The sequence below is a fragment of the Drosophila santomea genome, unplaced genomic scaffold, assembly GCF_016746245.2.
Source record: "Drosophila santomea strain STO CAGO 1482 unplaced genomic scaffold, Prin_Dsan_1.1 Segkk98_quiver_pilon_scaf, whole genome shotgun sequence".
NCBI lineage: Eukaryota > Metazoa > Arthropoda > Insecta > Diptera > Drosophilidae > Drosophila > Drosophila santomea.
The window spans coordinates 34,769-53,938 of record NW_025319029.1 but is presented as its reverse complement, the minus strand read 5'-3'; the positions used below and the strand labels follow the sequence as shown (position 1 = coordinate 53,938).

At 39.7% G+C, this 19,170-nt stretch overlaps 12 protein-coding genes and 2 pseudogenes across 12 annotated transcripts; 7 read left to right on the top strand and 7 right to left on the bottom strand.

Annotated features, from left to right (window-relative positions):
- Positions 1–152: 152 nt before the first annotated feature.
- On the bottom strand, positions 153–560 carry LOC120457965 (annotated as a pseudogene).
- A 2,082-nt stretch (positions 561–2,642) lies between these two features.
- LOC120457916 (histone H1) lies at positions 2,643–3,522 on the top strand. Its single transcript, XM_039645421.2, has one exon. The coding sequence runs from the start codon at positions 2,673–2,675 to the stop codon at positions 3,447–3,449; it is 777 nt and encodes a 258-aa protein (XP_039501355.1). The 5' UTR covers positions 2,643–2,672; the 3' UTR covers positions 3,450–3,522.
- Positions 3,523–3,792: 270 nt separating this feature from the next.
- Positions 3,793–4,309, bottom strand: LOC120457948 (histone H2B). Its single transcript, XM_039645454.2, has one exon. The coding sequence runs from the start codon at positions 4,210–4,212 to the stop codon at positions 3,841–3,843; it is 372 nt and encodes a 123-aa protein (XP_039501388.1). The 5' UTR covers positions 4,213–4,309; the 3' UTR covers positions 3,793–3,840.
- A 68-nt stretch (positions 4,310–4,377) lies between these two features.
- On the top strand, positions 4,378–4,878 carry LOC120457936 (histone H2A). Its single transcript, XM_039645443.2, has one exon. The coding sequence runs from the start codon at positions 4,439–4,441 to the stop codon at positions 4,811–4,813; it is 375 nt and encodes a 124-aa protein (XP_039501377.1). The 5' UTR covers positions 4,378–4,438; the 3' UTR covers positions 4,814–4,878.
- Positions 4,879–5,286: 408 nt separating this feature from the next.
- LOC120457974 lies at positions 5,287–5,695 on the bottom strand (annotated as a pseudogene).
- A 2,081-nt stretch (positions 5,696–7,776) lies between these two features.
- LOC120457920 (histone H1) lies at positions 7,777–8,659 on the top strand. The gene has a single exon (XM_039645426.1). The coding sequence runs from the start codon at positions 7,807–7,809 to the stop codon at positions 8,581–8,583; it is 777 nt and encodes a 258-aa protein (XP_039501360.1). The 5' UTR covers positions 7,777–7,806; the 3' UTR covers positions 8,584–8,659.
- A 267-nt stretch (positions 8,660–8,926) lies between these two features.
- Positions 8,927–9,442, bottom strand: LOC120457952 (histone H2B). The gene has a single exon (XM_039645458.2). It carries the CDS (start codon positions 9,344–9,346, stop codon positions 8,975–8,977), a length of 372 nt encoding a protein of 123 aa, XP_039501392.1. The 5' UTR covers positions 9,347–9,442; the 3' UTR covers positions 8,927–8,974.
- Positions 9,443–9,511: 69 nt separating this feature from the next.
- LOC120457934 (histone H2A) lies at positions 9,512–15,143 on the top strand. The gene is made up of 2 exons (XM_039645440.2): positions 9,512–9,982; positions 15,114–15,143. The coding sequence occupies exon 1, from the start codon at positions 9,573–9,575 to the stop codon at positions 9,945–9,947; it is 375 nt and encodes a 124-aa protein (XP_039501374.1). The 5' UTR covers positions 9,512–9,572; the 3' UTR covers positions 9,948–9,982; positions 15,114–15,143.
- On the bottom strand, positions 10,414–10,838 carry LOC120457972 (histone H4). Its single transcript, XM_039645473.2, has one exon. It carries the CDS (start codon positions 10,768–10,770, stop codon positions 10,459–10,461), a length of 312 nt encoding a protein of 103 aa, XP_039501407.1. The 5' UTR covers positions 10,771–10,838; the 3' UTR covers positions 10,414–10,458.
- Positions 12,908–13,787, top strand: LOC120457918 (histone H1). Its single transcript, XM_039645423.2, has one exon. The coding sequence runs from the start codon at positions 12,938–12,940 to the stop codon at positions 13,712–13,714; it is 777 nt and encodes a 258-aa protein (XP_039501357.1). The 5' UTR covers positions 12,908–12,937; the 3' UTR covers positions 13,715–13,787.
- LOC120457947 (histone H2B) lies at positions 14,058–14,574 on the bottom strand. The gene has a single exon (XM_039645453.2). It carries the CDS (start codon positions 14,475–14,477, stop codon positions 14,106–14,108), a length of 372 nt encoding a protein of 123 aa, XP_039501387.1. The 5' UTR covers positions 14,478–14,574; the 3' UTR covers positions 14,058–14,105.
- On the top strand, positions 14,643–15,143 carry LOC120457932 (histone H2A). The gene has a single exon (XM_039645438.2). The coding sequence runs from the start codon at positions 14,704–14,706 to the stop codon at positions 15,076–15,078; it is 375 nt and encodes a 124-aa protein (XP_039501372.1). The 5' UTR covers positions 14,643–14,703; the 3' UTR covers positions 15,079–15,143.
- Positions 15,144–15,553: 410 nt separating this feature from the next.
- Positions 15,554–15,949, bottom strand: LOC120457983 (histone H4). Its single transcript, XM_039645477.2, has one exon. It carries the CDS (start codon positions 15,908–15,910, stop codon positions 15,599–15,601), a length of 312 nt encoding a protein of 103 aa, XP_039501411.2. The 5' UTR covers positions 15,911–15,949; the 3' UTR covers positions 15,554–15,598.
- Positions 15,950–18,043: 2,094 nt separating this feature from the next.
- On the top strand, positions 18,044–18,926 carry LOC120457919 (histone H1). Its single transcript, XM_039645425.1, has one exon. It carries the CDS (start codon positions 18,074–18,076, stop codon positions 18,848–18,850), a length of 777 nt encoding a protein of 258 aa, XP_039501359.1. The 5' UTR covers positions 18,044–18,073; the 3' UTR covers positions 18,851–18,926.
- Positions 18,927–19,170: the final 244 nt, after the last annotated feature.

The window sequence follows — 19,170 nt, the reverse complement described above, 5'->3', positions numbered from 1 at the left end:
ACACTATACTCTCAATTTGGTCTACCTGAAAAAGCAATCAATGATCGACATTTAGTTTGATGCAATAACGGACTACCTCATTCTTGGGATTCCCATCCAATAAAAGAAATATTTGTTTGAAAATGTACCTCCTTTTAATAAGTGAGTGGTGGTCCTGAAAAGGACCGATTGCTTAATAAAAGTACAGGACTTTTTGTTAACCGCCAAATCCGTAGAGGGTGCGGCCTTGCCTCTTCAGAGCGTACACAACATCCATGGCTGTAACAGTCTTTCTCTTAGCGTGTTCGGTGTAGGTGACGGCATCACGAATTACGTTCTCCAAGAAAACCTTCAAACACCACGCGTTTCCTCGTATATGAGTCCAGATATGCGCTTCACACCGCCACGACGAGCCAAACGGCGGATAGCAGGCTTCGTGATACCTTGGATGTTATCACGAAGCACTTTGCGATGACGCTTGGCGCCACCTTTTCCCAATCCCTTGCCTCCTTTACCACGACCAGTCATTATTCACTGTTTTATACTATTCTGCACACACAGTCCGAAAGTCACTGAAGAACTAATTTCAACATTTTCTGTGTGCCTCTATTTATACGTAAAACGCCAAAAACCCGAGAGAGTACGAATGATATGTTCGTTTCGTTCCTCGCTTGTCAAATGAGATGGCCTCTGTTTCTCTTTCTCTTTCTCACCATCCACGCTTGCTATATAAGTAGGTAGCAAATGCTCTGATCGTTTATTGTGTTTTGAAACGTGAAGTAGTGAACGTGAACTGTGGTGAAACTCAAATCGGAAATGGCTCGTACCAAGCAAACTGCACGCAAATCGACTGGTGGAAAGGCGCCACGCAAACAACTGGCTACTAAGGCCGCTCGCAAGAGCGCCCCTGCGACTGGAGGTGTAAAGAAGCCCCACCGCTATCGCCCTGGAACAGTGGCCTTGCGTGAGATCCGTCGCTACCAAAAGAGCACAGAGCTTCTGATCCGCAAACTGCCTTTCCAGCGTCTGGTGCGTGAAATCGCTCAGGACTTTAAGACTGACTTGCGATTCCAGAGCTCGGCTGTTATGGCCCTGCAGGAAGCTAGCGAAGCCTATCTGGTTGGTCTCTTTGAAGATACCAACTTGTGTGCCATTCATGCCAAACGTGTCACCATAATGCCGAAGGACATCCAATTAGCGCGACGCATCCGCGGCGAGCGTGCTTAAGTTGCAAGGCTTCAACTGGCAGCCCAAGCCCTAGCATACTCTACAATCGGTCCTTTTCAGGACCACAAACCACATTCAATGAGATTTAAACTTTTCTTTTGCAGCCTATTTATAAAAGAATATATATTAGAATATAATATTATATATAGAAAATAATAACAATTGATATTCTATATTTTGTCTTTGTGTTAAGTTCAGCTGAATATATTATTGAAATGTTTATAAGGGGCAAACGGCACTGAACCTTCAAACATTTCAAAAAAATAGAAATTCTGCTAATGAAAGAATCGAAATATTGTTATTTTAATTGTGAGCCCAACATTAATAAAATAAAAGAAAAGGTTAATATAAAAACAGTTGTTTTATATTTTTTATTAGTGCTTCCTTTAGAAATAACACTGAAATAGTCATACGGAGCAAGAACCACGTTACCTTCAAACATCTATAAAAAATCAAAATTCTGCGAATGACAGTTTGGAAATAATGTAATTATATCGGTCTGTCCAATATTTGGAAAGTAACAGAAAACTAGAACATAAAGATTGTTAATTAAAATTTTTTCTTAGTTTTAACTCAATTTGGGAATATTATTGAAGAGATCGTGCGGGGCAAGTGGAACTGCCCCTTCAACCGTCTGTAAAAAATAAAAGATCTGTAAAAACTTGTTTAGAAATTGGTTAATTACGTTGGGAAATTGAATATCTAATATATAAAAGAAAGAGATAATACAAAAAAGATTGCTTTATATTTTTTATTAAATGAAAACATTGTATGACATACTATATGAAGGCTGATATATGGCAGGGAAATTGATTTATTTTAGACAAATTATTTATAAAAATGCATGAAAACTTTAATCTACTTAAGCAAACACGTTATTATTTTAAGAAAATATTAAAAATCCATTGTTTTTGACAATATATGTATTTTTTAGAATCAAAAACTATTGCTGAATGATGCCGTAGAGAAAACTTTTTATGTAGTTCATTGTCAACTTAAATCAAGTAATAAAGTATCTCAATCAATAATAGACGCTCCTTTTTTAGGTTTTCCTAAAGGTCGAAAGTTAAAGTTGTAATAAACATCGGGAATCTCTAAATTATTTTCATGATTTATAATTTAAAAACATGTTTTTTTATAAATTGCTCTAGTTAAAAATGTGAATATTCAAGTTCAAATAACATTATAAAGTCACTAAAACCATATATCAACATTTGAAAAATTCATAGTGAAAAAATAATTATTTAAGAATGTAGAACTATTAAAACATATTTTTATTAAATATTTTAAACACTTTATATTTAAAAAAAAAGTTTGCACTTCAAGCAAACATCAACATAGTAAATGACTGCTAGCAGTCGTATTGTCAAAGTGCTCTCCTCCTCGATTCTCATCCGAGCGAGGGAGGTTGGCAAACAGCGCGCGGACCATTTTCTGAAGAAAAAAAGTGTTCTTAGTGAAGAAAAATGTCTGATTCTGCAGTTGCAACGTCCGCTTCTCCAGTGGCTGCCCCATCCGCGACAGTTGAGAAAAAGGTGGCCCAAAAAAAGGCATCTGGATCTGCCGGCACAAAGGCAAAGAAAGCCAATGCGGCGCCGTCACATCCGCCAACTCAGCAAATGGTGGACGCTTCGATTAAAAATTTAAAGGAACGTGGCGGCTCATCACTTCTGGCAATAAAAAAATATATCACTGCCACTTATAAATGCGACGCCCAAAAGTTAGCTCCATTCATCAAGAAGTACTTAAAATCGGCCGTGGTCAATGGAAAGCTTATCCAAACAAAGGGAAAGGGTGCATCTGGATCATTTAAACTTTCGGCCTCCGCCAAGAAGGATAAGGATCCGAAGGCGAAGTCGAGGGTTTTGTCTGCTGAGAAAAAAGTGGAAAGCAAGAAGGTAGCATCCAAGAAGACTGGTGCTTCCTCCAAAAAAACTGCCGCTGGGGCTGCTGACAAAAAGCCCAAGGCTAAGAAGGCTGTGGCCACCAAAAAGACTGCCGAGAAAAAGAAAACCGAGAAGGCAAAAGCCAAGGATGCTAAGAAAACTGGAATCGTAAAGTCGAAGCCCGCCGCAACAAAGGCGAAAGCGACCGCGACCGCAGCGAAGTCGAAGGCTGCAGCAGCCAAAGCCCCAAAGGCAAAGCCAGCGGCGTCTGCAAAACCCAAAAAGACTGCGAAGAAAGCAGCGGTTTCTGCTACGGCCAAGAAGCCGAAAGCAAAGACTACGGCTGCCAAGAAGTAAATTGTGAAAAGTACATGTTCGCAATCAAAATTTTAGATTTCCAGATCTGAAATTTGTTTAAACAAGCCCTTTTCAGGGCTACAACGATTCCGTTGCAAGAGAAAAAACTTTCATTTAAATACTATTTGAAAATTAAAATGCTCCATTAATTTTATTGGCAACCATCGCGTCGTGTCTGGTTATTGAATTACGTTGCTTTTTGAGCGTATTGAGTTTTCATTTCCGATTTTTTGGTATATATCTAATCAAATTTGAACAATTTTAACCCCATATTGGGGATGGATAAGTTGAAATCGACGATATATTGAAAAATACATTTCCTTGGTGAAACACATTGTGGCCCTGAAAAGGGCCGTTTTGGATTATTGTCCGCAGCATTCGTAGGAACAAATTATTTGGAGCTGGTGTACTTGGTGACAGCCTTGGTTCCCTCACTGACAGCATGCTTGGCCAACTCTCCCGGCAGAAGCAGGCGAACAGCCGTTTGGATTTCTCGACTGGTGATGGTCGAGCGCTTGTTGTAGTGAGCCAGACGAGACGCCTCGGCAGCAATGCGCTCGAAAATATCATTTACAAAGCTGTTCATGATGCTCATCGCCTTAGATGAAATGCCGGTGTCAGGATGGACCTGCTTGAGAACCTTGTAAATGTAGATGGCATAGCTCTCCTTCCTCTTGCGCTTCTTTTTCTTGTCGGTCTTGGTGATATTCTTCTGAGCCTTGCCAGCCTTCTTGGCTGCCTTTCCACTAGTTTTCGGCGGCATTATTTACTTTACTTATATTTTCACAAACACAATTCACTTATCATAATGTGGCTCCGAACGCGTTCATTTTTATACTTTTTTACGGGCAATCATTTCAGGTCTAAGTCACCCACCCCTAACTGAAAGCGCTGGCAGACGAAAAAGTATAAATATTTCCCTGCCGGGGTTCGGCCAGCATTCGTGTTCCGTGTGTAAAGTGAACTAAGTGAAATAAACGCAAAGCAAAATGTCTGGACGTGGAAAAGGTGGCAAAGTGAAGGGAAAGGCAAAGTCCCGCTCCAACCGTGCCGGTCTTCAATTCCCTGTGGGCCGTATTCACCGTCTGCTCCGGAAGGGCAACTACGCCGAGCGTGTTGGTGCAGGCGCTCCAGTTTACCTAGCAGCCGTAATGGAATATCTGGCCGCTGAAGTTCTCGAGTTGGCAGGCAATGCTGCTCGTGACAACAAGAAGACTAGAATTATTCCGCGTCATTTACAGCTGGCCATCCGCAACGACGAGGAGTTAAACAAGCTGCTCTCCGGCGTCACTATTGCCCAAGGTGGAGTCTTGCCGAATATTCAGGCTGTTCTGTTGCCCAAAAAGACCGAGAAGAAGGCTTAAACTAAACGTTTCAAAAGCTGAAACCCTACTTGTACATAAAATCGTCAATCAAACCGTCCTTTTCAGGACGACCAAATTGTTACCAAAGATTTGAAAAAATTTTTAACTACTATTATGTTGTATTGAATAAATTATACAAAAAATTATTTTAAGAATTGTCATATTTTATTTATATATGCAGTAAGATTTTTCAAATTTTCTATTATATAAAATATAAAGTAGTTTTTTTATTTTTCGCACTCCACGATGCGTTGATATACACACGGTGTCTGAATTCAGTACAGTCTGTACAAAGCCATGTTATGAATCTATCAATAGATACACACTATACTCTCAATTTGGTCTACCTGAAAAAGCAATCAATGATCGACATTTAGTTTGATGCAATAGCGGACTACCTCATTCTTGGGATTCCCATCCAATAAAAGAAATATTTTTTTGAAAATGTACCTCCTTTTAAAAGTGAGTGGTGGTCCTGAAAAGGACCGATTGCTTAATAAAAGTACAGGACTTTTTGTTTAACCGCCAAATCCGTAGAGGGTGCGGCCTTGCCTCTTCAGAGCGTACACAACATCCATGGCTGTAACAGTCTTTCTCTTAGCGTGTTCGGTGTAGGTGACGGCATCACGAATTACGTTCTCCAAGAAAACCTTCAAACACCACGCGTTTCCTCGTATATGAGTCCAGATATGCGCTTCACACCGCCACGACGAGCCAAACGGCGGATAGCAGGCTTCGTGATACCTTGGATGTTATCACGAAGCACTTTGCGATGACGCTTGGCGCCACCTTTTCCCAATCCCTTGCCTCCTTTACCACGACCAGTCATTATTCACTGTTTTATACTATTCTGCACACACAGTCCGAAAGTCACTGAAGAACTAATTTCAACATTTTCTGTGTGCCTCTATTTATACGTAAAACGCCAAAAACCCGAGAGAGTACGAATGATATGTTCGTTTCGTTCCTCGCTTGTCAAATGAGATGGCCTCTGTTTCTCTTTCTCTTTCTCACCATCCACGCTTGCTATATAAGTAGGTAGCAAATGCTCTGATCGTTTATTGTGTTTTGAAACGTGAAGTAGTGAACGTGAACTGTGGTGAAACTCAAATCGGAAATGGCTCGTACCAAGCAAACTGCACGCAAATCGACTGGTGGAAAGGCGCCACGCAAACAACTGGCTACTAAGGCCGCTCGCAAGAGCGCCCCTGCGACTGGAGGTGTAAAGAAGCCCCACCGCTATCGCCCTGGAACAGTGGCCTTGCGTGAGATCCGTCGCTACCAAAAGAGCACAGAGCTTCTGATCCGCAAACTGCCTTTCCAGCGTCTGGTGCGTGAAATCGCTCAGGACTTTAAGACTGACTTGCGATTCCAGAGCTCGGCTGTTATGGCCCTGCAGGAAGCTAGCGAAGCCTATCTGGTTGGTCTCTTTGAAGATACCAACTTGTGTGCCATTCATGCCAAACGTGTCACCATAATGCCGAAGGACATCCAATTAGCGCGACGCATCCGCGGCGAGCGTGCTTAAGTTGCAAGGCTTCAACTGGCAGCCCAAGCCCTAGCATACTCTACAATCGGTCCTTTTCAGGACCACAAACCACATTCAATGAGATTTAAACTTTTCTTTTGCAGCCTATTTATAAAAGAATATATATTAGAATATAATATTATATATAGAAAATAATAACAATTGATATTCTATATTTTGTCTTTGTGTTAAGTTCAGCTGAATATATTATTGAAATGTTTATAAGGGGCAAACGGCACTGAACCTTCAAACATTTCAAAAAAATAGAAATTCTGCTAATGAAAGAATCGAAATATTGTTATTTTAATTGTGAGCCCAACATTAATAAAATAAAAGAAAAGGTTAATATAAAAACAGTTGTTTTATATTTTTTATTAGTGCTTCCTTTAGAAATAACACTGAAATAGTCATACGGAGCAAGAACCACGTTACCTTCAAACATCTATAAAAAATCAAAATTCTGCGAATGACAGTTTGGAAATAATGTAATTATATCGGTCTGTCCAATATTTGGAAAGTAACAGAAAACTAGAACATAAAGATTGTTAATTAAAATTTTTTCTTAGTTTTAACTCAATTTGGGAATATTATTGAAGAGATCGTGCGGGGCAAGTGGAACTGCCCCTTCAACCGTCTGTAAAAAATAAAAGATCTGTAAAAACTTGTTTAGAAATTGGTTAATTACGTTGGGAAATTGAATATCTAATATATAAAAGAAAGAGATAATACAAAAAAGATTGCTTTATATTTTTTATTAAATGAAAACATTGTATGACATACTATATGAAGGCTGATATATGGCAGGGAAATTGATTTATTTTAGACAAATTATTTATAAAAATGCATGAAAACTTTAATCTACTAAGCAAACACGTTATTATTTTAAGAAAATATTAAAAATCCATTGTTTTTGACAATATATGTATTTTTTAGAATCAAAAACTATTGCTGAATGATGCCGTAGAGAAAACTTTTTATGTAGTTCATTGTCAACTTAAATCAAGTAATAAAGTATCTCAATCAATAATAGACGCTCCTTTTTTAGGTTTTCCTAAAGGTCGAAAGTTAAAGTTGTAATAAACATCGGGAATCTCTAAATTATTTTCATGATTTATAATTTAAAAACATGTTTTTTTATAAATTGCTCTAGTTAAAAATGTGAATATTCAAGTTCAAATAACATTATAAAGTCACTAAAACCATATATCAACATTTGAAAAATTCATAGTGAAAAAATAATTATTTAAGAATGTAGAACTATTAAAACATATTTTTATTAAATATTTTAAACACTTTATATTTAAAAAAAAAGTTTGCACTTCAAGCAAACATCAACATAGTAAATGACTGCTAGCAGTCGTATTGTCAAAGTGCTCTCCTCCTCGATTCTCATCCGAGCGAGGGAGGTTGGCAAACAGCGCGCGGACCATTTTCTGAAGAAAAAAAGTGTTCTTAGTGAAGAAAAATGTCTGATTCTGCAGTTGCAACGTCCGCTTCTCCAGTGGCTGCCCCATCCGCGACAGTTGAGAAAAAGGTGGCCCAAAAAAAGGCATCTGGATCTGCCGGCACAAAGGCAAAGAAAGCCAATGCGGCGCCGTCACATCCGCCAACTCAGCAAATGGTGGACGCTTCGATTAAAAATTTAAAGGAACGTGGCGGCTCATCACTTCTGGCAATAAAAAAATATATCACTGCCACTTATAAATGCGACGCCCAAAAGTTAGCTCCATTCATCAAGAAGTACTTAAAATCGGCCGTGGTCAATGGAAAGCTTATCCAAACAAAGGGAAAGGGTGCATCTGGATCATTTAAACTTTCGGCCTCCGCCAAGAAGGATAAGGATCCGAAGGCGAAGTCGAGGGTTTTGTCTGCTGAGAAAAAAGTGGAAAGCAAGAAGGTAGCATCCAAGAAGACTGGTGCTTCCTCCAAAAAAACTGCCGCTGGGGCTGCTGACAAAAAGCCCAAGGCTAAGAAGGCTGTGGCCACCAAAAAGACTGCCGAGAAAAAGAAAACCGAGAAGGCAAAAGCCAAGGATGCTAAGAAAACTGGAATCGTAAAGTCGAAGCCCGCCGCAACAAAGGCGAAAGCGACCGCGACCGCAGCGAAGTCGAAGGCTGCAGCAGCCAAAGCCCCAAAGGCAAAGCCAGCGGCGTCTGCAAAACCCAAAAAGACTGCGAAGAAAGCAGCGGTTTCTGCTACGGCCAAGAAGCCGAAAGCAAAGACTACGGCTGCCAAGAAGTAAATTGTGAAAAGTACATGTTCGCAATCAAAATTTTAGATTTCAAGATCTGAAATTTGTTTAAACAAGCCCTTTTCAGGGCTACAACGATTCCGTTGCAAGAGAAAAAACTTTCATTTAAATACTATTTGAAAATTAAAATGCTCCATTAATTTTATTGGCAACCATCGCGTCGTGTCTGGTTATTGAATTACGTTGCTTTTTGAGCGTATTGAGTTTTCATTTCCGATTTTTTGGTATATATCTAATCAAATTTGAACAATTTTAACCCCATATTGGGGATGGATAAGTTGAAATCGACGATATATTGAAAAATACATTTCCTTGGTGAAACACATTGTGGCCCTGAAAAGGGCCGTTTTGGATTATTGTCCGCAGCATTCGTAGGAACAAATTATTTGGAGCTGGTGTACTTGGTGACAGCCTTGGTTCCCTCACTGACAGCATGCTTGGCCAACTCTCCCGGCAGAAGCAGGCGAACAGCCGTTTGGATTTCTCGACTGGTGATGGTCGAGCGCTTGTTGTAGTGAGCCAGACGAGACGCCTCGGCAGCAATGCGCTCGAAAATATCATTTACAAAGCTGTTCATGATGCTCATCGCCTTAGATGAAATGCCGGTGTCAGGATGGACCTGCTTGAGAACCTTGTAAATGTAGATGGCATAGCTCTCCTTCCTCTTGCGCTTCTTTTTCTTGTCGGTCTTGGTGATATTCTTCTGAGCCTTGCCAGCCTTCTTGGCTGCCTTTCCACTAGTTTTCGGCGGCATTATTTACTTTACTTATATTTTCACAAACACAATTCACTTATCATAATGTGGCTCCGAACGCGTTCATTTTTATACTTTTTTACGGGCAATCATTTCAGGTCTAAGTCACCCACCCCTAACTGAAAGCGCTGGCAGACGAAAAAGTATAAATATTTCCCTGCCGGGGTTCGGCCAGCATTCGTGTTCCGTGTGTAAAGTGAACTAAGTGAAATAAACGCAAAGCAAAATGTCTGGACGTGGAAAAGGTGGCAAAGTGAAGGGAAAGGCAAAGTCCCGCTCCAACCGTGCCGGTCTTCAATTCCCTGTGGGCCGTATTCACCGTCTGCTCCGGAAGGGCAACTACGCCGAGCGTGTTGGTGCAGGCGCTCCAGTTTACCTAGCAGCCGTAATGGAATATCTGGCCGCTGAAGTTCTCGAGTTGGCAGGCAATGCTGCTCGTGACAACAAGAAGACTAGAATTATTCCGCGTCATTTACAGCTGGCCATCCGCAACGACGAGGAGTTAAACAAGCTGCTCTCCGGCGTCACTATTGCCCAAGGTGGAGTCTTGCCGAATATTCAGGCTGTTCTGTTGCCCAAAAAGACCGAGAAGAAGGCTTAAACTAAACGTTTCAAAAGCTGAAACCCTACTTGTACATAAAATCAAACCGTCCTTTTCAGGACGACCAAATTGTTACCAAAGATTTGAAAAAATTTTTAACTACTATTATGTTGTATTGAATAAATTATACAAAAAATTATTTTAAGAATTGTCATATTTTATTTATATATGCAGTAAGATTTTTCAATTTTCTATTATATAAAATATAAAGTAGTTTTTTTATTTTTCGCACTCCACGATGCGTTGATATACACACGGTGTCTGAATTCAGTACAGTCTGTACAAAGCCATGTTATGAATCTATCAATAGATACACACTATACTCTCAATTTGGTCTACCTGAAAAAGCAATCAATGATCGACATTTAGTTTGATGCAATAGCGGACTACCTCATTCTTGGGATTCCCATCCAATAAAAGGAAATATTTTTTTGAAAATGTACCTCCTTTTAAAAGTGAGTGGTGGTCCTGAAAAGGACCGATTGCTTAATAAAAGTACAGGACTTTTTGTTTAACCGCCAAATCCGTAGAGGGTGCGGCCTTGCCTCTTCAGAGCGTACACAACATCCATGGCTGTAACAGTCTTTCTCTTAGCGTGTTCGGTGTAGGTGACGGCATCACGAATTACGTTCTCCAAGAAAACCTTCAGAACACCACGCGTTTCCTCGTATATGAGTCCAGATATGCGCTTCACACCGCCACGACGAGCCAAACGGCGGATAGCAGGCTTCGTGATACCTTGGATGTTATCACGAAGCACTTTGCGATGACGCTTGGCGCCACCTTTTCCCAATCCCTTGCCTCCTTTACCACGACCAGTCATTATTCACTGTTTTATACTATTCTGCACACACACAGTCCGAAAGTCACTGAAGAACTAATTTCAACATTTTCTGTGTGCCTCTATTTATACGTAAAACGCCAAAAACCCGAGAGAGTACGAATGATATGTTCGTTTCGTTCCTCGCTTGTCAAATGAGATGGCCTCTGTTTCTCTTTCTCTTTCTCACCATCCACGCTTGCTATATAAGTAGGTAGCAAATGCTCTGATCGTTTATTGTGTTTTGAAACGTGAAGTAGTGAACGTGAACTGTGGTGAAACTCAAATCGGAAATGGCTCGTACCAAGCAAACTGCACGCAAATCGACTGGTGGAAAGGCGCCACGCAAACAACTGGCTACTAAGGCCGCTCGCAAGAGCGCCCCTGCGACTGGAGGTGTAAAGAAGCCCCACCGCTATCGCCCTGGAACAGTGGCCTTGCGTGAGATCCGTCGCTACCAAAAGAGCACAGAGCTTCTGATCCGCAAACTGCCTTTCCAGCGTCTGGTGCGTGAAATCGCTCAGGACTTTAAGACTGACTTGCGATTCCAGAGCTCGGCTGTTATGGCCCTGCAGGAAGCTAGCGAAGCCTATCTGGTTGGTCTCTTTGAAGATACCAACTTGTGTGCCATTCATGCCAAACGTGTCACCATAATGCCGAAGGACATCCAATTAGCGCGACGCATCCGCGGCGAGCGTGCTTAAGTTGTCAAGGCTTCAACTGGCAGCCCAAGCCCTAGCATACTCTACAATCGGTCCTTTTCAGGACCACAAACCACATTCAATGAGATTTAAACTTTTCTTTTGCAGCCTATTTATAAAAGAATATATATTAGAATATAATATTATATATAGAAAATAATAACAATTGATATTCTATATTTTGTCTTTGTGTTAAGTTCAGCTGAATATATTATTGAAATGTTTATAAGGGGCAAACGGCACTGAACCTTCAAACATTTCAAAAAAATAGAAATTCTGCTAATGAAAGAATCGAAATATTGTTATTTTAATTGTGAGCCCAACATTAATAAAATAAAAGAAAAGGTTAATATAAAAACAGTTGTTTTATATTTTTTATTAGTGCTTCCTTTAGAAATAACACTGAAATAGTCATACGGAGCAAGAACCACGTTACCTTCAAACATCTATAAAAAATCAAAATTCTGCGAATGACAGTTTGGAAATAATGTAATTATATCGGTCTGTCCAATATTTGGAAAGTAACAGAAAACTAGAACATAAAGATTGTTAATTAAAATTTTTTCTTAGTTTTAACTCAATTTGGGAATATTATTGAAGAGATCGTGCGGGGCAAGTGGAACTGCCCCTTCAACCGTCTGTAAAAAATAAAAGATCTGTAAAAACTTGTTTAGAAATTGGTTAATTACGTTGGGAAATTGAATATCTAATATATAAAAGAAAGAGATAATACAAAAAAGATTGCTTTATATTTTTTATTAAATGAAAACATTGTATGACATACTATATGAAGGCTGATATATGGCAGGGAAATTGATTTATTTTAGACAAATTATTTATAAAAATGCATGAAAACTTTAATCTACTTAAGCAAACACGTTATTATTTTAAGAAAATATTAAAAATCCATTGTTTTTGACAATATATGTATTTTTTAGAATCAAAACTATTGCTCAATGATGCCGTAGAGAAAACTTTTTATGTAGTTCATTGTCAACTTAAATCAAGTAATAAAGTATCTCAATCAATAATAGACGCTCCTTTTTTAGGTTTTCCTAAAGGTCGAAAGTTAAAGTTGTAATAAACATCGGGAATCTCTAAATTATTTTCATGATTTATAATTTAAAAACATGTTTTTTTATAAATTGCTCTAGTTAAAAATGTGAATATTCAAGTTCAAATAACATTATAAAGTCACTAAAACCATATATCAACATTTGAAAAATTCATAGTGAAAAAATAATTATTTAAGAATGTAGAACTATTAAAACATATTTTTATTAAATATTTTAAACACTTTATATTTAAAAAAAAAGTTTGCACTTCAAGCAAACATCAACATAGTAAATGACTGCTAGCAGTCGTATTGTCAAAGTGCTCTCCTCCTCGATTCTCATCCGAGCGAGGGAGGTTGGCAAACAGCGCGCGGACCATTTTCTGAAGAAAAAAAGTGTTCTTAGTGAAGAAAAATGTCTGATTCTGCAGTTGCAACGTCCGCTTCTCCAGTGGCTGCCCCATCCGCGACAGTTGAGAAAAAGGTGGCCCAAAAAAAGGCATCTGGATCTGCCGGCACAAAGGCAAAGAAAGCCAATGCGGCGCCGTCACATCCGCCAACTCAGCAAATGGTGGACGCTTCGATTAAAAATTTAAAGGAACGTGGCGGCTCATCACTTCTGGCAATAAAAAAATATATCACTGCCACTTATAAATGCGACGCCCAAAAGTTAGCTCCATTCATCAAGAAGTACTTAAAATCGGCCGTGGTCAATGGAAAGCTTATCCAAACAAAGGGAAAGGGTGCATCTGGATCATTTAAACTTTCGGCCTCCGCCAAGAAGGATAAGGATCCGAAGGCGAAGTCGAGGGTTTTGTCTGCTGAGAAAAAAGTGGAAAGCAAGAAGGTAGCATCCAAGAAGACTGGTGCTTCCTCCAAAAAAACTGCCGCTGGGGCTGCTGACAAAAAGCCCAAGGCTAAGAAGGCTGTGGCCACCAAAAAGACTGCCGAGAAAAAGAAAACCGAGAAGGCAAAAGCCAAGGATGCTAAGAAAACTGGAATCGTAAAGTCGAAGCCCGCCGCAACAAAGGCGAAAGCGACCGCGACCGCAGCGAAGTCGAAGGCTGCAGCAGCCAAAGCCCCAAAGGCAAAGCCAGCGGCGTCTGCAAAACCCAAAAAGACTGCGAAGAAAGCAGCGGTTTCTGCTACGGCCAAGAAGCCGAAAGCAAAGACTACGGCTGCCAAGAAGTAAATTGTGAAAAGTACATGTTCGCAATCAAAATTTTAGATTTCCAGATCTGAAATTTGTTTAAACAAGCCCTTTTCAGGGCTACAACGATTCCGTTGCAAGAGAAAAAACTTTCATTTAAATACTATTTGAAAATTAAAATGCTCCATTAATTTTATTGGCAACCATCGCGTCGTGTCTGGTTATTGAATTACGTTGCTTTTTGAGCGTATTGAGTTTTCATTTCCGATTTTTTGGTATATATCTAATCAAATTTGAACAATTTTAACCCCATATTGGGGATGGATAAGTTGAAATCGACGATATATTGAAAAATACATTTCCTTGGTGAAACACATTGTGGCCCTGAAAAGGGCCGTTTTGGATTATTGTCCGCAGCATTCGTAGGAACAAATTATTTGGAGCTGGTGTACTTGGTGACAGCCTTGGTTCCCTCACTGACAGCATGCTTGGCCAACTCTCCCGGCAGAAGCAGGCGAACAGCCGTTTGGATTTCTCGACTGGTGATGGTCGAGCGCTTGTTGTAGTGAGCCAGACGAGACGCCTCGGCAGCAATGCGCTCGAAAATATCATTTACAAAGCTGTTCATGATGCTCATCGCCTTAGATGAAATGCCGGTGTCAGGATGGACCTGCTTGAGAACCTTGTAAATGTAGATGGCATAGCTCTCCTTCCTCTTGCGCTTCTTTTTCTTGTCGGTCTTGGTGATATTCTTCTGAGCCTTGCCAGCCTTCTTGGCTGCCTTTCCACTAGTTTTCGGCGGCATTATTTACTTTACTTATATTTTCACAAACACAATTCACTTATCATAATGTGGCTCCGAACGCGTTCATTTTTATACTTTTTTACGGGCAATCATTTCAGGTCTAAGTCACCCACCCCTAACTGAAAGCGCTGGCAGACGAAAAAGTATAAATATTTCCCTGCCGGGGTTCGGCCAGCATTCGTGTTCCGTGTGTAAAGTGAACTAAGTGAAATAAACGCAAAGCAAAATGTCTGGACGTGGAAAAGGTGGCAAAGTGAAGGGAAAGGCAAAGTCCCGCTCCAACCGTGCCGGTCTTCAATTCCCTGTGGGCCGTATTCACCGTCTGCTCCGGAAGGGCAACTACGCCGAGCGTGTTGGTGCAGGCGCTCCAGTTTACCTAGCAGCCGTAATGGAATATCTGGCCGCTGAAGTTCTCGAGTTGGCAGGCAATGCTGCTCGTGACAACAAGAAGACTAGAATTATTCCGCGTCATTTACAGCTGGCCATCCGCAACGACGAGGAGTTAAACAAGCTGCTCTCCGGCGTCACTATTGCCCAAGGTGGAGTCTTGCCGAATATTCAGGCTGTTCTGTTGCCCAAAAAGACCGAGAAGAAGGCTTAAACTAAACGTTTCAAAAGCTGAAACCCTACTTGTACATAAAATCGTAAATCAAACCGTCCTTTTCAGGACGACCAAATTGTTACCAAAGATTTGAAAAAATTTTTAACTACTATTATGTTGTATTGAATAAATTATACAAAAAATTATTTTAAGAATTGTCATATTTTATTTATATATGCAGTAAGATTTTTCGAATTTTCTATTATATAAAATATAAAGCAGTTTTTTTATTTTTCGCACTCCACGATGCGTTGATATACACACGGTGTCTGAATTCAGTACAGTCTGTACAAAGCCATGTTATGAATCTATCAATAGATACACACTATACTCTCAATTTGGTCTACCTGAAAAAGCAATCAATGATCGACATTTAGTTTGATGCAATAGCGGACTACCTCATTCTTGGGATTCCCATCCAATAAAAGGAAATATTTTTTTGAAAATGTACCTCCTTTTAAAAAGTGAGTGGTGGTCCTGAAAAGGACCGATTGCTTAATAAAAGTACAGGACTTTTTGTTTAACCGCCAAATCCGTAGAGGGTGCGGCCTTGCCTCTTCAGAGCGTACACAACATCCATGGCTGTAACAGTCTTTCTCTTAGCGTGTTCGGTGTAGGTGACGGCATCACGAATTACGTTCTCCAAGAAAACCTTCAGAACACCACGCGTTTCCTCGTATATGAGTCCAGATATGCGCTTCACACCGCCACGACGAGCCAAACGGCGGATAGCAGGCTTCGTGATACCTTGGATGTTATCACGAAGCACTTTGCGATGACGCTTGGCGCCACCTTTTCCCAATCCCTTGCCTCCTTTACCACGACCAGTCATTATTCACTGTTTTATACTATTCTGCACACACAGTCCGAAAGTCACTGAAGAACTAATTTCAATATTTTCTGTGTGCCTCTATTTATACGTAAAACGCCAAAAACCCGAGAGAGTACGAATGATATGTTCGTTTCGTTCCTCGCTTGTCAAATGAGATGGCCTCTGTTTCTCTTTCTCTTTCTCACCATCCACGCTTGCTATATAAGTAGGTAGCAAATGCTCTGATCGTTTATTGTGTTTTGAAACGTGAAGTAGTGAACGTGAACTGTGGTGAAACTCAAATCGGAAATGGCTCGTACCAAGCAAACTGCACGCAAATCGACTGGTGGAAAGGCGCCACGCAAACAACTGGCTACTAAGGCCGCTCGCAAGAGCGCCCCTGCGACTGGAGGTGTAAAGAAGCCCCACCGCTATCGCCCTGGAACAGTGGCCTTGCGTGAGATCCGTCGCTACCAAAAGAGCACAGAGCTTCTGATCCGCAAACTGCCTTTCCAGCGTCTGGTGCGTGAAATCGCTCAGGACTTTAAGACTGACTTGCGATTCCAGAGCTCGGCTGTTATGGCCCTGCAGGAAGCTAGCGAAGCCTATCTGGTTGGTCTCTTTGAAGATACCAACTTGTGTGCCATTCATGCCAAACGTGTCACCATAATGCCGAAGGACATCCAATTAGCGCGACGCATCCGCGGCGAGCGTGCTTAAGTTGCAAGGCTTCAACTGGCAGCCCAAGCCCTAGCATACTCTACAATCGGTCCTTTTCAGGACCACAAACCACATTCAATGAGATTTAAACTTTTCTTTTGCAGCCTATTTATAAAAGAATATATATTAGAATATAATATTATATATAGAAAATAATAACAATTGATATTCTATATTTTGTCTTTGTGTTAAGTTCAGCTGAATATATTATTGAAATGTTTATAAGGGGCAAACGGCACTGAACCTTCAAACATTTCAAAAAATAGAAATTCTGCTAATGAAAGAATCGAAATATTGTTATTTTAATTGTGAGCCCAACATTAATAAAATAAAAGAAAAGGTTAATATAAAAACAGTTGTTTTATATTTTTTATTAGTGCTTCCTTTAGAAATAACACTGAAATAGTCATACGGAGCAAGAACCACGTTACCTTCAAACATCTATAAAAAATCAAAATTCTGCGAATGACAGTTTGGAAATAATGTAATTATATCGGTCTGTCCAATATTTGGAAAGTAACAGAAAACTAGAACATAAAGATTGTTAATTAAAATTTTTTCTTAGTTTTAACTCAATTTGGGAATATTATTGAAGAGATCGTGCGGGGCAAGTGGAACTGCCCCTTCAACCGTCTGTAAAAAATAAAAGATCTGTAAAAACTTGTTTAGAAATTGGTTAATTACGTTGGGAAATTGAATATCTAATATATAAAAGAAAGAGATAATACAAAAAAGATTGCTTTATATTTTTTATTAAATGAAAACATTGTATGACATACTATATGAAGGCTGATATATGGCAGGGAAATTGATTTATTTTAGACAAATTATTTATAAAAATGCATGAAAACTTTAATCTACTAAGCAAACACGTTATTATTTTAAGAAAATATTAAAAATCCATTGTTTTTGACAATATATGTATTTTTTAGAATCAAAAACTATTGCTGAATGATGCCGTAGAGAAAACTTTTTATGTAGTTCATTGTCAACTTAAATCAAGTAATAAAGTATCTCAATCAATAATAGACGCTCCTTTTTTAGGTTTTCCTAAAGGTCGAAAGTTAAAGTTGTAATAAACATCGGGAATCTCTAAATTATTTTCATGATTTATAATTTAAAAACATGTTTTTTTATAAATTGCTCTAGTTAAAAATGTGAATATTCAAGTTCAAATAACATTATAAAGTCACTAAAACCATATATCAACATTTGAAAAATTCATAGTGAAAAAATAATTATTTAAGAATGTAGAACTATTAAAACATATTTTTATTAAATATTTTAAACACTTTATATTTAAAAAAAAAGTTTGCACTTCAAGCAAACATCAACATAGTAAATGACTGCTAGCAGTCGTATTGTCAAAGTGCTCTCCTCCTCGATTCTCATCCGAGCGAGGGAGGTTGGCAAACAGCGCGCGGACCATTTTCTGAAGAAAAAAAGTGTTCTTAGTGAAGAAAAATGTCTGATTCTGCAGTTGCAACGTCCGCTTCTCCAGTGGCTGCCCCATCCGCGACAGTTGAGAAAAAGGTGGCCCAAAAAAAGGCATCTGGATCTGCCGGCACAAAGGCAAAGAAAGCCAATGCGGCGCCGTCACATCCGCCAACTCAGCAAATGGTGGACGCTTCGATTAAAAATTTAAAGGAACGTGGCGGCTCATCACTTCTGGCAATAAAAAAATATATCACTGCCACTTATAAATGCGACGCCCAAAAGTTAGCTCCATTCATCAAGAAGTACTTAAAATCGGCCGTGGTCAATGGAAAGCTTATCCAAACAAAGGGAAAGGGTGCATCTGGATCATTTAAACTTTCGGCCTCCGCCAAGAAGGATAAGGATCCGAAGGCGAAGTCGAGGGTTTTGTCTGCTGAGAAAAAAGTGGAAAGCAAGAAGGTAGCATCCAAGAAGACTGGTGCTTCCTCCAAAAAAACTGCCGCTGGGGCTGCTGACAAAAAGCCCAAGGCTAAGAAGGCTGTGGCCACCAAAAAGACTGCCGAGAAAAAGAAAACCGAGAAGGCAAAAGCCAAGGATGCTAAGAAAACTGGAATCGTAAAGTCGAAGCCCGCCGCAACAAAGGCGAAAGCGACCGCGACCGCAGCGAAGTCGAAGGCTGCAGCAGCCAAAGCCCCAAAGGCAAAGCCAGCGGCGTCTGCAAAACCCAAAAAGACTGCGAAGAAAGCAGCGGTTTCTGCTACGGCCAAGAAGCCGAAAGCAAAGACTACGGCTGCCAAGAAGTAAATTGTGAAAAGTACATGTTCGCAATCAAAATTTTAGATTTCAAGATCTGAAATTTGTTTAAACAAGCCCTTTTCAGGGCTACAACGATTCCGTTGCAAGAGAAAAAACTTTCATTTAAATACTATTTGAAAATTAAAATGCTCCATTAATTTTATTGGCAACCATCGCGTCGTGTCTGGTTATTGAATTACGTTGCTTTTTGAGCGTATTGAGTTTTCATTTCCGATTTTTTGGTATATATCTAATCAAATTTGAACAATTTTAACCCCATATTGGGGATGGATAAGTTGAAATCGACGATATATTGAAAAATACATTTC

Bases quoted from the DNA above. Each gene is read 5' to 3' on its own strand.
- LOC120457972 (XM_039645473.2), bottom strand. From the start codon at position 10,770: ATGACTGGTCGTGGTAAAGGAGGCAAGGGATTGGGAAAAGGTGGCGCC.
- LOC120457936 (XM_039645443.2), top strand. From the start codon at position 4,439: ATGTCTGGACGTGGAAAAGGTGGCAAAGTGAAGGGAAAGGCAAAGTCC.
- LOC120457934 (XM_039645440.2), top strand. From the start codon at position 9,573: ATGTCTGGACGTGGAAAAGGTGGCAAAGTGAAGGGAAAGGCAAAGTCC.
- LOC120457952 (XM_039645458.2), bottom strand. From the start codon at position 9,346: ATGCCGCCGAAAACTAGTGGAAAGGCAGCCAAGAAGGCTGGCAAGGCT.
- LOC120457947 (XM_039645453.2), bottom strand. From the start codon at position 14,477: ATGCCGCCGAAAACTAGTGGAAAGGCAGCCAAGAAGGCTGGCAAGGCT.
- LOC120457916 (XM_039645421.2), top strand. From the start codon at position 2,673: ATGTCTGATTCTGCAGTTGCAACGTCCGCTTCTCCAGTGGCTGCCCCA.
- LOC120457920 (XM_039645426.1), top strand. From the start codon at position 7,807: ATGTCTGATTCTGCAGTTGCAACGTCCGCTTCTCCAGTGGCTGCCCCA.
- LOC120457918 (XM_039645423.2), top strand. From the start codon at position 12,938: ATGTCTGATTCTGCAGTTGCAACGTCCGCTTCTCCAGTGGCTGCCCCA.
- LOC120457948 (XM_039645454.2), bottom strand. From the start codon at position 4,212: ATGCCGCCGAAAACTAGTGGAAAGGCAGCCAAGAAGGCTGGCAAGGCT.
- LOC120457983 (XM_039645477.2), bottom strand. From the start codon at position 15,910: ATGACTGGTCGTGGTAAAGGAGGCAAGGGATTGGGAAAAGGTGGCGCC.
- LOC120457919 (XM_039645425.1), top strand. From the start codon at position 18,074: ATGTCTGATTCTGCAGTTGCAACGTCCGCTTCTCCAGTGGCTGCCCCA.
- LOC120457932 (XM_039645438.2), top strand. From the start codon at position 14,704: ATGTCTGGACGTGGAAAAGGTGGCAAAGTGAAGGGAAAGGCAAAGTCC.